At 38.8% G+C, this 14,793-nt stretch overlaps 1 protein-coding gene across 3 annotated transcripts in view; it reads right to left on the bottom strand.

Moving 5' to 3' along the window:
• The window catches only part of cul3.L (cullin 3 L homeolog), a 48,446-nt gene that overhangs the window by 21,435 nt on the left and 12,218 nt on the right, over positions 1 to 14,793 (bottom strand). For all 3 annotated transcript variants that reach the window (XM_018261936.2, XM_018261937.2, NM_001093183.1), the window contains 5 exon segments: positions 7,487 to 7,684; positions 5,442 to 5,555; positions 4,685 to 4,845; positions 3,937 to 4,051; positions 600 to 828 (listed from right to left, as the gene is read on the bottom strand). In XM_018261936.2, the coding sequence (XP_018117425.1) occupies positions 600 to 828; positions 3,937 to 4,051; positions 4,685 to 4,845; positions 5,442 to 5,555; positions 7,487 to 7,684 (817 nt within the window).

The raw sequence follows: 14,793 nt of genomic DNA, 5'->3' as shown, positions 1-14,793 counted from the left end.
TAGTGCTGCTCTAGCAAAATTCTGCAGTGGAATCCATTTTTCAAGAGCAAACAGATTTTTTTTTAATTCAATGTTTAAATCTGACATGGGGCTAGACATATTGTCAGTTTCCCAGCTGCCCCCAATCATGTGACTTGTGCTCTGATAAACTTCAGTTACTCTTTACTGCTGTACTTCAAGTTGGAGTGATATCAAACCCCCCCCCCAGCAGCCTAACAAAAGAACAATGGGAAGGTAACCAGCTGCTCCCTAAGGGTTTAAGCAAATGCCAGCACCAATGCACTCGCGGCACTTTGATTTCTAAAGTCGCCTGAAGTTTCCCCGTGAGGCAACTTCGGAAATCGAAGCGTTGAGAGTGCATTGGCGCTGGAGTTTTTTCCCATCATAGCAGGTAGAAGGCAGTTCGGGGAGATTGTCACCCCCGACGAAGAGGCGGGGCATTGCAAAGTAAAACCAGCACCATATAGTATTCACTATTGCCCTTAAAATAAAGCATTTTTCATTTATCCTATATAGATCTCTCCTTTAATATACAGGAAATATCTGCAAAAACAAGGTACATAAATCCATATGAATGCAGTGTTGGACATTTGTTCTACCTTCAGTCTTGCCATTCTTAAGCATATGGACTAGCCCTGAGTTCTCCATCTCTACAATGGTCTTCATGTGCTTGGAAATGAGCTCCCTCTCCACAACTTTCACAATTGGCTCTTCTGTCGATTTGTCTAAACAGTGCATGACTCTCTCGATTTCTTCATTTATCCTAGCCTCTACTTTCTTTATGTACACCGACGCACTGTTCTCAGCTAAAAATTTCTGGCTTTCCATCTGAATAAAAGGAAACAGTAAAGTTAAGATTCACATTATTAAAGGAACAGTTCAGTGTAAAAATAAAACTGGGTAAATAGATAGGCTGTGCAAAATAAAAAAGGTTTCTAATATAGTTAGCCAAAAATGTAATATATAAAGGTTGGAGTGACTGGATGTGTAACATAATAGCCAGAACACTACTTCCTGCTTTGCAGCTCTCTAACTCTGAGTTAGTCAGCGACTTTAAGGGGGGCCACATGGGACATAACTATTCAGTGAGTTTTCAATTGTTTCTCAGCATTCAGCTTAGATTCAAAAGCAACAGTTATGGCCCATGCGCCCCCCTCAAGTCACCGATTGGTTACTGCTTGGTAACCAATTAGTGAAAACCAAGAGAGCTGAAAAGCAGGAAGTAGTGTTCTGGCTATTATGTTACACATACAGTCACTCCAGTCTTTATACATTAAATTTTTGGCTAACTATATTAGAAACATTTTTTCATTTTGCACAGCCGATCTATTTACCCAGTTTTTATTTTTAAACTGAACAATTCCTTTAAAGCACATGGACAAATATAAACACAACAATTGAACAGTGCGCTGGGTTGCATTTAAAAGTTCTATAGTCTACAGAGCTATAGGAAACATTGCATTTACAGCAGCATTTACAGCAGCCAAACAAATAACTGTAATATTTACAATCCAAAGTAGGGCGTGTGCTTTTCCGACAAAGAATTTTCATGTACTGAATGACTCATCAGCCCAGTTTCCATTCACATGCACTCAAACTACACTGGATTTTTAATATTATTATTTGCCGGCTTTATCATCTTTGTTAATTTTGTTATTCAGAATATAAATGTTTTTAGTGCACACATTAAAGGCACAGTAACACTTAAAGAAAACATGGTTTTGTAAGTTTTTAAATATTATATACTCTTACCCCTCACTAGTAAAAAAAAAAAAAGCTTGATGTAGAAGCCTTGATCCAATGATCTGCCAGCAAAGATCATTTGGTATATGGAAAGATGAACCATTAACACAGTGGATCACTAATTGTGTGGCTGGTCCCCTTTGTAGGCTCTGAGCCTTTGTTGAACGAGCCCTGACTGAAGGCTGCTTAGGCACATATTTGGGAAGAATATCTATTTTCTCTCCTGAATACTCATAGAACCACAACAACATTTTCATATATTTCAAGGCCTGTTAGGAGCTAAAAAGGGCCCTGGCCAAATGTCAGGTCTCAAAGGGGGGTCTTAAACCAATCATAAATGACTGCAGTAGCATGAAGACTGTCATCTTGCAAGTATAATTATTCAATGCTCATCAGACAAGACATGTATGCAAAGATAGCAGTTGGATTTTTGCTATCTAAGTATGGAATCTGTTATCCAGAAAGCTCCGAATTAAGGGAAGTCCATCTCCTATAGACTGCATTTTAATCAAATAATTCAAAATTATAAAATAGTTTTCATTATTTCTGCAGTAATAAAACTCTACCTTGAACTTGATCGAGCTAAAATATCATGAATCCTTAATGTACTCTTTAATATATGAGAATCAATTAAGTTAAGAGAGTGATTGTATGGTTATTAGATTTTATGTAATTAACTCAATTTCTAACTAATTAACTGTATTGCTTAAAAAAATAGTAAGTGACCAAGAGAGGTGGTCCAATAAAATCCGGATTTAATGTGGCCATAGACGCAAAGATCCGCTCGTTTGGCAACATAGCCAAACGAGCGGATCTTTCCCCTGATATGCCATTAACAAGCATGGCTATATCGGGGGTAATCTGATTGTTCGGCCGTATGGCCGAACGTTCCGATTACGATGTGCCATGGGCTCCAGCGGGATCGGTCGGGTCAAAATCAAACCTGACCAAACGACCAATCTCCGCCAGACGACAGATGTCGGCACACGCCACACACGATCCGAAAATCGTACGAATCCTCGATTCGTACGATAGGATCTATGTGTCTATGGCCACCTTTAGTGTGGTATTGATTATCCCAAGGAGGAAATTGTGATAAGGTTTTTAAATATAAAAGTGGATTTTTGTAATATTATGATATAACAAAATCATTAACAGGGGTTCTTTTTTTCTAATTTTAAATTGTGGCAGTTAATAATTCTTGAAGGTGTCTGAGAAGTCAGGATTTTAACTAAGAATTCCCTTTCAATGGAATCCTTAATGTAGACAAAACAATCCTACTGGGCTGCATTAATGTTGAAAATATTTTTTTAGCAGATATGGAGATCCGATTTATGGAAAGATCCGTTATCCAGAATACCCCATGTTCCCTGTATTCTGGATGACAGGTCCCATACCTGTACTACTGTTTCGGCACAAGATCAAGACACTACTGTACAGTTTTAAGGACACAACAGAAATGTTTGTCTGTCCAACTGCAGTAACAACGGATATCCAGCTTTGGCATAATACCTGTTGACATTGTTTGTTTATTAACAGATAAGTGTATGAAACTTTTCAAATATGGCCAGCTTAACACTGGGCATGGCAACAAGTTTTTAGTTTCAATCAGTTTGAAGTTGGCAGGGTACTGATTGCAAATCTCTGAATGGCTGCTATAACTAAGGTTACACATGGCATTTTTTCAACTGGCATAAATACGCTTGTGGAAAAAACACCAATCTACTTCTCTGTGTTCCAGCAGCACAGACTAACATGACATCTATCAGTTCACACACAGGCCAAATTGTGTTCTGAAAATGCACAATTGTGTATGTTGGCCAAAATACGCCAACTGGTAACTTTAAGTGTAAATGAAATAGCGGTTTACTTGCACTTTAGCACCACGGCATAAAAGATCATTCCAATAGTTCTGGTAGCCTGGATACAAAACGCTCAGAATCGGCTTGCATAATCCTCCCCTTGAACCAGAAAGTCTGAAAACATTTGCTTTATAACTAACTATAGCTCCAGTCTAAATACAAAATTATGTACACATGGAAGCACACAGAAGGGAAAAGTGTGCAAAACAACAGTAGCTAATTAGGGGCATAACTGACCGGATATTATTCAGATATTTAAAAAAAAAAAAAATAGTATATTTAGAAAATGTTGTTTTATATTATACATACATGTATTTACAAAATTACTTACCTGAAAGAATTCTGCAGACATTTCCAAAAACGGAGCCTCAAAATCCTCCTCATAGACAGACCTTCCTTCCAGTCCAAGAATCATTAACATCTGACAAGCGTTTCTGATGGCACCTCTAAGAAATATAATAAACACAATAAAATGAAAAAATGTAAACTACAAAAATCATGGGCTATGGCGCATAATTTATTTTTTTGCAGCTTCTCTCCAACAATGCTTTTGTTCTATCAATTAATAAAAAGAGGGGCTGCATCCTCGACTGCAGATATATAGAGTGTGTGCGGACCTGTGAATTCACTGCTGTTGCTGGGGGACCTTGCCAGGGTCGACAGAGGACCAGCACCACCACTGCAGGAAAGTGAAGTGGCGGGTGAGCGGTAGATACAACACATTGCCTGAAACATCATCCCCATACACTTACGCTGAATCACATGACACAGTGGAGGTCGTTTATCAACACTGGGAAAATTTGCCCATGAGCAGTAACCCATGGCAACCAATCAGATTGCTGAATTCATTGTCCTACTTGCGGCTGGCTTCAAAAAGATAATCACGGATAGGTTGCTATAGGTAACTGCACATGGGCAAATTTGCCCAGTGTTGATAAATGAGCCCCAATGAGTGTTTGCTGGCGAATGTATGCTTTATGCCTGCAGCAGGCAGAGAGAAGCTGGGGCGCAGCTTTGAGTGACAATGGCCAATTTTTTTTCTTAAAGACGAAGCACCCCATTAAGCACAAAATACTGACCTGTCCACCACTTCACCCTTTCGCTCTCTTGCAATCATGTCAAGCAAGGTCTGCCGCAGGTGATCTCGTATGCAGCCATAGCGCACCACTTGATCACGGAATATTATTAAACCCAAATTATAGACATTTTCAACGTTGTTTTGCTGAACATAAACCCTATCCTGGAATATGGGGAAAATAAAAAACAGGTAAAGGTTAAGTGGACTTTTCTACAAACAAATATATCTTACTGTCATAAAGTAACATTAGCCAATATCATTTTCAGGTGAATTTTAGAACGTGAAAATCATTTAAAAGTGAACTAAAATTGAAAGGGCCCAAAAAACAGGGGCAATGGCCTCTGTATAGCCCTAGGTGAGGATAGGCAAAGCTTCATCTGGTTAATATTAGGGATGCACAGAATCCAGGATTCGGCCAGGATTTGGCCTTTTTCAGCAGGGTTCGGATTTGGCTAAATCCATCTGTCAGGCTGAACTGAATGCTAACTTGCACATGCAAATTAGGGGATGGGAGGGAAATCGCGTGACTTTTTGTCACAAACAAGGAAGAAATGTTTCCCCCTTCCTAACCCCTAATTTGCATATGCAAGTCAGTATTCGGCCAAATCTTTTGCAAAGGATTTGGGGGTTCGGCCGATTCCAAAATAGTGGATTTAGTGCATCCCTATTTACTATCAAAGACAGAATAAAAATGCATTTTTTTTTAGAGTGCTGTACACATTATGACTTGTTTTACTAAAAAAAAAAAAAACACTTACCATATACATAAGAATATCTCTAATCATTACCATAGCCGTCTGGTGATCATTCCAAGCTTGATTGAGAGTTTGCAAAAAGTTGTTATTTAAAGAATTTAAAACATCTTCTCGCACCTGCGATATCCGAAGAGGAAAAAAAAAAAAGTTTAAAAAAAAGTAAAGTTTCCAACGTTTCAATAAAATCCCTTTCGGTATAATTGACAAATTACAAGAATCTGCAAGCTGAAACACATAACATAGCTCAGCACTGGCCCGCCCCTACAGAAGACACATTCAAGTTCCCCCATGTTACTGCTCAACCCTGATGTGAACACAAGATGTTTGTTGTGCTGCAGAGGAGCTGCATAAGGAAGGTGAGCAGCTGGGGGGAATGGGGCCAATATTATACTGTGATACGACTTTTACACTGGTATGAAGAAGCATTTAACCCTAAGTTTTACACTGCACACTTGTCACAATGAATGGTATTCCAACATGAAAAGTAATATTAGAAAACTGAACCTTACTAAACAAAAAAGTAAAAAAAACTACATTTAAAGAAAAACTATACCCCCGTACAATGTAGGTCTCTATAAAAAATATATTGCATAAATCAGCTCATATGTAAAACCCTGCTTCATGTAAATAACAGTTTTCATAATAATATATTTTTTTAGTAGTATGTGCCATTGGGTAATCCAAAATAGAAAATTACCATTATAAAAAATAAGGGCCCCCTGGGATCCTAGGACTCAGTGCACACAAACGTGCCATACATGATAGGTCACATGAGCCAATTGAAAGACAGAGTTCTGTCTTTTGCTTCCACACTTCTTCCTGTTACAGTTAGAGTTGTAGTTTTTTCTGGAAACATCATAGGAGGCTGGCACAAGCCTGAACCACACAAAGTAGTAGAGCCGAAGTCAGATGGTAAAAAGTTAAAAACTTACATTTTATTTTCCATAATTAAAAACCAAGGCCTGACGCGTTTCATGTCTACCAGGGACACTTAGTCATAGGTGTTTCGTGTCCCTGGTAGACACGAAATGCGCCAGGCCTTGGTTCTGAATTATGGAAAATAAAATGTAAGTTTTTAACTTTTTATCATGACTTTGGCTCTACTACTTTGTGTGGTCCAGGCATGTGCCAGCTTTCCTCACGAGGAAACTTCTGGCGTCTTTGGAAAGCCGAAGCGATCCGAGTGCCATCCCGCCATCGATTTACATTCTAGCCAGTGGGAAGGCAGTTTAGGGAGATTAGTCACCTGAAGAAGCAATTTGTCTGGGCAACTAATCTCCCGAAATAGCAGTGTGTGTTTCTGGCCTAAAACTGTAAACTCACTATGCCACTGCAACAATGTTTATCACCTTGTATGAGAGAACTGTTATTTTTTATTCTGCAATGTCCTGTGGGAGATCAGGCGGGTAAATAAATCACATTTAATTCAAAGGTGATTCATTCATTCACATGCGGTGCAGCACTTTTTTTTTTTTAATGCAATCGGTATAGTCCAGCAAATGCATTTCAGCCTTCCTCAATATTTAATTGATCTTGTAGCCTTACCTCAAGGTCAAAAAGGCAGAACAATGTTAATATCATTTTTAACCAGGCAAAGAGCTACTTCTGTTGGTTGATAGAGAGAGAGCAGGAATATCAGATTGCGATCTTGTGAAGTGCTTGTGATATGTTTGAGTTATAGCTATAAAAAGTTGCACAGCCATTCACAGCCATTCACCAATATACAATATAGCCCACTAGTTACTAATGTATGTCTGTGTTTCTTATGCGAATGGCACAAAGGTTTTTGTGAAGGGCTGCTGTGTCCGTACTCATGGACAGAACCCCAATGCAACGGAAGGCGGAGCCCAGGCAAACTTTCAGTCCTTCTTCAATTTCCAAAGCCCAGCATGCACACAAACAGGCGCATTACCCCAACACCCTAAATGACGTCAGTGGAGAAGTCTTGCTTTTCTATGGGCTTAAGCACCGTTTTCATGCAGGGGGGAAAAAGGTTTAGTTTTCTAACCTCTTATACGGAAACGTTACTTGTGAATAAGAAACTTTACCTTATTTATGAGATGTTCAGTTACAACCTCTCTCAGTCCGGTGTAGAGCTTCTCCCCATGTTTATGGAGAACCATAGTATATGCATTCCTATAAAGTTCTTCAAAGCTTAACCCACTGTTATTTTTACGCTGAATCTCTTGAATGGCATTTTTTAGAAGATCCCAAATGCTATTCACATATTTTTCATCCATAGTCATCTGTAAAAAAATTAAATTAGTCATTGTTAATAATATACTACTTCCAAAAAACACCTAATGGACACCACATCTAAGCAGATACTGAATCAACAAAAACAGAAAATGATACGGGCACAATGTTATCACTGATAGGAATAATTTCAGTATTACTTTCAGAATTGCAACCAAAGGCTCGCCATGTTTTCTTCCTTTCCCTTTTTGAATAGTCCCCAACCAACCTCCCAACACAGGACCAACACTTTGACATACTGAAATTAGTGATTCATGAAAAGCTAGATCTGTGAATCATGCTGGGCGTGGGTGGTCATCACCTTCCAACAAGGTGCAAAATAAGTGTAAACAATTAAGGATAAGGGTAAAGAGAGATGTGGCATTCGGTGAGATTAGTTGCCCATGGACTAATCTCCCCGAACTGCCTCCCCTGCCGGCTAGAATGAAAATCTCCGGCGGGATGGCACTCGTATCGCTTCGGTTTCCGAAGTCGCCCAAAGTTGCCTCATGAGGAAACTTCGGGAAACTTCAGAAAACGAAGCACTCCGCGTGCCATCCCAATGGCAATTTTCATTCTAGCCGGCGGGAAGGCAGTTCAGGGAGATGAGTCACCCCAAACAAGAGGAGATTTGCCGCTGGGTGACTAATCGCCCACAATTGCCGCGTGTGTCTCTGCCCTTAATGGTCCTTTCACTCTATAATTCTATTTTATCCAAAACCAAACCATCCTCCCTCTCCCTTACATTTTATATTTTTGCTTTATGAACATGCACAACTGCAGAATTAGGTAAAAAAAAAAAAAAAAAATCCAAAATGACAGTTGACCAACTAATACTACAGTATTTTGTGGCTTTATTGGTTTATTATTTTGCCAAGATGGAATACACACACTCCAACGTAAGCAAAAAAGAATAGACAACTCTCTGGTGAACTTTTAAGTTTAAGGACTAAACTCCATGGGTCATTCCAATCAGATTTATTGGACCCACAAAATAATTTTGTGCAACAGCACACAATATGACAAGATTTTGTGGGATGCCACAAAATCAGGGCTAAACCACACAGGAGACTGTGGGTCAGACATTATCTGTCATGCAACTGCACAAGATTTTGTAGGCTCCTACGAAATCGGATTCCCCCCTCCAAGTTGGACCAAATAAAGTCAGATGGTATATCAAACACCCTGCTAAACAATTTGTTCAGATACGCACAGGCCACTACATTTTGTTCAGATGCATTTTTTCAAAATGTCAACAAGGCATGATTACCATGTAGATGAGAAATGATCCCTGGCTTTAGCAGTATTAACCCAATACTTGGGTGGCTGCTTACACCCAACAGCCACGGGCTGAGTAAGCAAATTAATGTATAAAACACCCGCTATAGCATTGCATTGAAAGACAAACAAACCCTCAGCTCTAGATATCAATGCAACCAACAAAGTACTCTGACAAAGTACATTGTAATCTCTTGCAAGAGGCACTAAAGCAAACTTAAATGGCAAGACATTCTACATAATCACAGTTTCTCTCTCTCTGTGCAGCAATTGCATATAAAATATTTGCTGGGAACATATCTTGCTTTGTGTAACAAAGGTTTTAAGCCTTAACAACTTTTGACACGTACTTATGAACATTTTAGTATTGCCGTATTCTAAACACTATACCCCCCCCCCCCATTTTTCAGGGCACCAGAAAAAAACTGTTGTAAAAGCCAGAAACATGTAAAATCAAGAAAATGCAATTATATATTGTTGGGACCACAAAAGAACAGTGTAAAATGAGGGTATGAGATTTTACTGTATTAGTTATCTGCTATGCAAAGTGAGAGCTAATGTACCACCAGCGGCTTGCTCCACTCCTACATACAAACCAGTAGTATTTTATATAAGAAAAGGGTATAGAAGCTGGAGTTCTAAAGAAAGCAATGAATAGCATTTGACCCAATTATATTAATGTGTAAGAACTACAACAGCAGAATTCTACACAGTTTATATATTATCTGCACGTAAATGTGTGACCTACTGCCCAATTTCATGCCCCATGACTACACTACAGTTTCTCTCTCTAAACTATATTGTGCTTCTGAAACATATACACACGTTTGATGAGTTTGGGTAACTATAATTTATTTAGATGCACACAATCCCCTTTCATTTCTCCTGGTGTCACTTGTCCACTAAATACTGACAATTTGAAAAAAAGTACGTGTCCAAATTAGACCCTAAAACAAATAGACAGGAGAATAAAAAATGTTCTGGAGTTCCACACTCATATATCAAATAAAGCAGCAGCACTTCGGTATTGTTGAAAAAGTGAAAAACTTTACTCAAATGCCATAGGCAACGTTTTGGGCTACGCAGGCCCTTTGTCAAGCCAGAGTTCCAAACACTCTTTCCCTTAATCTTGGGCTTTGGCACTTTGCAGTCTAGGTATAGACAGCGGTTCCTAAACTTAAATTGTATTTTATTTTAAAGGGTTTGTTCACCTTTGAGATAACTTTTAGTATGATATAGACTGTAGAGAGAGATATTCTGAGATAATTTGCAGTTGGTTTTAATTTTTTATTATTTGTGGTTTTGAGTTATTTAGAAACTATTTTATAATCAGGAGTCCAGTAGCCTAAGGCAGGGCCAGAGTGACATGCCCCGGTTCAAAAGGCAATCAACCCACAAAACTTTTTATATAAAAAGATATATGTCCCAAGGCTCATTTTCAGTAAAAATAAATATTTATTATTCACTTTTTTAAAAAAGTATTATGATACATACTGACCCCTAAGCACAGAGGGTGCGAAACACGTAAGGTGGGCCATGTGGGGTCAGTATGTATCATAATACTTTTTTAAAAATGTAAACAATAAATATTTATTTTGAGTTATTTAGCTTTTTATGCAGCAGCTCTCCAGTTATTATCCAGCATTCTAAGCAATCTAGTAGCTAGGGTCCAAATTACCCAAGAAACCATGCATTAATTTGAACAAGAGACTGGAATATGAATAGGAGAGGTCTGAATAGAAATATAAATAATAAAAAGTAGCAATAACAATACATTTGTAGCCTTACACAGCATTTGCTTTTTAGATGGGGTCAGCGAGGCCCATTTGAAAGCTCCAAAGAGTCAGAAGAAAAAGGCAAATGGCTATAAAACTATAAAAAATAAATTATGAAAACCAAGTGAAACGTTGTTTAGAATTGGCCATACTATAACATACTAAAAGTTACCTTAAAGGTGAACCACCCCTTTAAGCGGATTCCAGTACCAAATGTGGCAGGGAAACAAAGGCTCATATCTCAATATGTTCTAAACGGCAATAAAAATAATGCATACATACTGTGAAATACCTTCTTAGGGACATTGTTACGCACTGTTACCTGCAGGAAATCACACTCACTGCAGGTGACAAAGTACCCAAAATACCTATCCTTGTCAGTTAATATTAATGTATTCGGTAAATCATTTAAATCGTGCGATTTTGTGACAACACCTTGTAATTTCTTGTGATAACATACCCATGGTGATTTCCATTTACTTCCACAGGTATTATTGGATGGCCATCCACTATTTTGGATTCGGCTAAACCCCCGAATCCTTCGAGAAAGATGCGGTCGAATACTGAACCAAATCTTAATTTGCATATGTAAATTAGGGGTGGGAAGGGTAAAAGGTTTTTTACTTCCTTGTTTTGTGACAAAAAATCATGCAATTTCCCTCCCGCCTCTAATTTGCATATGCAAATAAGGATTCGGTTTGGCCAGGCAGAAGGAATCGGCTGAATCCGAATCGTGCTGAATTCCGAACCGAATCCTGAATTCGGTGCATCCCTATTTTCAACGCTCAGCAAAATGCACCTGGACAAAAAGATGCCAGCATAAAGAAAATCAAAGAGGGCAGCACATTTTAGTATCTAAATCAAACAGTTAATCTGAGATCATGTTAATAATGCAGGAATGTGGCCCAGGGGGGTAGACATTCACATTTGCAAAGCAAACCGACAATATAAGTAATAGCCGGTCAAGAGTAAAGCATTTTGGGGAAAGCAATTTAACAGCTACTGACTATAAATGTGACCTGTGACTGTAAACTAGCGTGCTTTCTATCAAATGCCAGGGAACCAACCGTGCATACAGCTCTGCCAAGGAACTGAACTCTCACCTCAAGCCTTATAAGATGTACAAAATCTGCTCTCCTCAAAATCAGAAAGCAATTTATTTGAAATTTCTTTTGGAGATGAATTACAATGTTTGATAGGTCAAAGTGGGGGGAGGAAGGTATATTCTTCACATGGCAGACGTGAGTTAGAATGCCAAGTACTGTGATAAAAAGTCATGCGATTTCCCTCCCCGCCCCTAATTTACATATGCAAATTAGGATTCCGATTCGGTTCGGCTCGGCCGAAACCTGCTGAAAAAGGCCGAATCCTGGATTCGGTGCACCCATATCGGTCAGCTTACCGAGGAAGCAGAAGATGGGTGCGTGCAACTCCGCTGGAAGAATCTGCGCCTAGGGGTAAGTATAGAGTATGGGGCATTTCCTGGGGGGGGGTAGTTAGCCTGGGGGGAAGAGGAAGGGAGGTCTACCTGGGGTGGGGGGTACGGTTTTTTTTTCCCCACAGGTTGATTTCTCCTTTAAGATGTGGAGATCCAAATTACAGAGAGATCATTTAACCAGAAACCACCAGGTCCCGAGCATTCTGGATAACAGGTCCCATACCTGTACAATGCTGCAGAATAAGTGGGTGCTTTATAAATATATGTTGAAATACAAGGTATAGGCTCTACTATCCAGAATACTTAGGATCTGGGGTTTTCTGCAATTAATGATTAAAATATTTATATAAAAAAAAAAACAAGATGATTGTGAAGTTTAAGGAGGGTTTATGCTATCTTAATTTAAGCAAGCACAAGGTAATGTCTTATTAGAAAGCAAAAAAAGCAAATCCGTAAAAACATTTGGAAATAATTAGGTTAAATAGATATGCTGTGTTTCAGAGCTTTCTGGATAATAGATCTGCTTCACCTTTTGAGGAAGTCATGAAATAATCAATGATTTGCACAACTATTTAGACCGTGATAAAGTTGATCATTTTAACTTGGAAGTCTGAAGAAAAATAAACTATTATGTTCGCTTGAGTATTCAGTGCTAGCACTTTATAGCCGTTTTGGCTGCATCACATAACTTGACAAAATATTCTTTGGGGGGGGTTGTTATTGGCAGCCTTACACTAGGGATGCACTGGATCCACTATTTTGGGATTAGGCCGAATTCATTATGAAAATGAATCAGCCAAATCTGTTATGGAATCCAAACTGGAATATGCAAATTAGTGCCAGGAAGTGCTAAAGAGAAGCTTGTGCTGTCTGTGTGATTATAAAATAATTTCGCTTGTTTGTGTAACAAAAAAATAATAATAATCATGTGATTTAGACCAAATCCTGCCAAAGAAGGCTGAATTCCAAACTGAACACTGGATTTGGTGTATCCCTACCTTGCACATTGTTTGCTGTTCAGTTTAGATGGACGATACTTGAGCACCTTAATTTTCAAAGAGCGAGTCCAGCCTCAAATTATGAAAAGAACCTCTGAATGACATACCACCAGCATACATCAACGACAAATAGGAAGCTTTTCTTCAGAAAGAATTATGAGAGGACACTTGGAATTTGCCAAAAAAGGGCACGACTACATGTGGGGGGTTATTTATCAACAGTCGAGTTGTGATTTCTCTAAAAATTTTAGGTTTTTATTTGGTAGTTTTCAGTAAAAACTCGAATTTTTGGGTTAAAAAAAAAACTTTTTTGAGATTTATTGTACCCCGAAGCTGGAAATAGCTCAAATCTGAAAGTCAATGGAAGAGGTCCCTTGAACCATATGAAGAAGTTGCTAGCCTTCGTGATGTTCGGGTGTTTTAACGGTTAGTTTCGCTCAAAAACTCAATTCATTCAAGCAATTTGAGGGGTTTTTTTTTACAGTGGAAAACTTGAGTAATTGAAGTTCCGGTTTTTAACCCCAAAGTCACGGATTCAAATTTTTTCCATTCAAGTTTGAGTTTATTAGAGGTATAAAACAAAAAAAAAACTTACAAACCTCTTAAACTCAACCTTTGATAAATAACTCCTTGATATGGGTAAAAGTTTTCTGCTGAGACCAAGACAGAGCTTTCATCAGTAAGAAGGACAATTATCCCAAACACAGATCCAAAGATAAATAAATAACTAAAACCTCCCATCAGCAATACAGAGACAGCTACTAGAAAAACATGCATAACTTCAATTTTAAAAATATATAGTATAACTTACATAAGCGGACAATAATTTTATTCTTTCAGTTCTCTCCTAGTGACATAAGCACCAAAATCAAATTTGCACATTATACTTTGCTTTTAGGCATTCCTCTAGGCAGTTTAGGCTTAGTTTCAATATGTGGGATATCAGAGAAGATGGCAGGGAATAATTATGTTGAAAAAATGCCACTTTTAATAATATCAGACACAGCGAAGAAAAACACAGAGCGCAGAGAAATTTTGAACAGAATAGCAATCAGATGAAAATTTGATAGATTTTATAATCGGAGTTAGAGAGCTTTGGAACTTTATATTTATTTGCTGGATCAGTTCAGTTATGATTGGTGCTTTTTATGATTCACAAGCATAAGCTGCCTGGACAACAGGGCCAAATCACTGCTGAAAGGAAAAACTTACTCCTTTATGTAATAAAAGGCACTACACATAGAAACCAATAAAGATGCTTGCTTTAAGGGCTCTTACACATGAGCGTTCTGACCTGCGCTCCCCTGCGTTCCATTTTTTGGCGTTCAGCCGCAGGGGAGCGCAGGAATAGACGCAAGTCAGTATTTGAAATGGGGCTGTACTCACTCAGGCGCGTGTAGGCGCCGAACGCAGGTTCAGACGCAACATGCTGCATTTTTCCTGCGTTCGGCGCCTACACGCGCCTGAGTGAGTACAGCCCCATTTCAAATAATGACTTGCGTCTATTCCTGCGCTCCCCTGCGGCTGAACGCCAAAAAACGGAACGCAGGGGAGCGCAGGTCAGAACGCTCATGTGTAAGAGCCCTTAAAGTAAGGTTCCTGCTGATTGGTTACTATAGTTACTGCACCTG

Source organism: Xenopus laevis, chromosome 5L, assembly GCF_017654675.1.
Source record: "Xenopus laevis strain J_2021 chromosome 5L, Xenopus_laevis_v10.1, whole genome shotgun sequence".
NCBI classification, from domain to species: domain Eukaryota; kingdom Metazoa; phylum Chordata; class Amphibia; order Anura; family Pipidae; genus Xenopus; species Xenopus laevis.
This window is presented reverse-complemented; position numbering and strand designations above follow the sequence as displayed.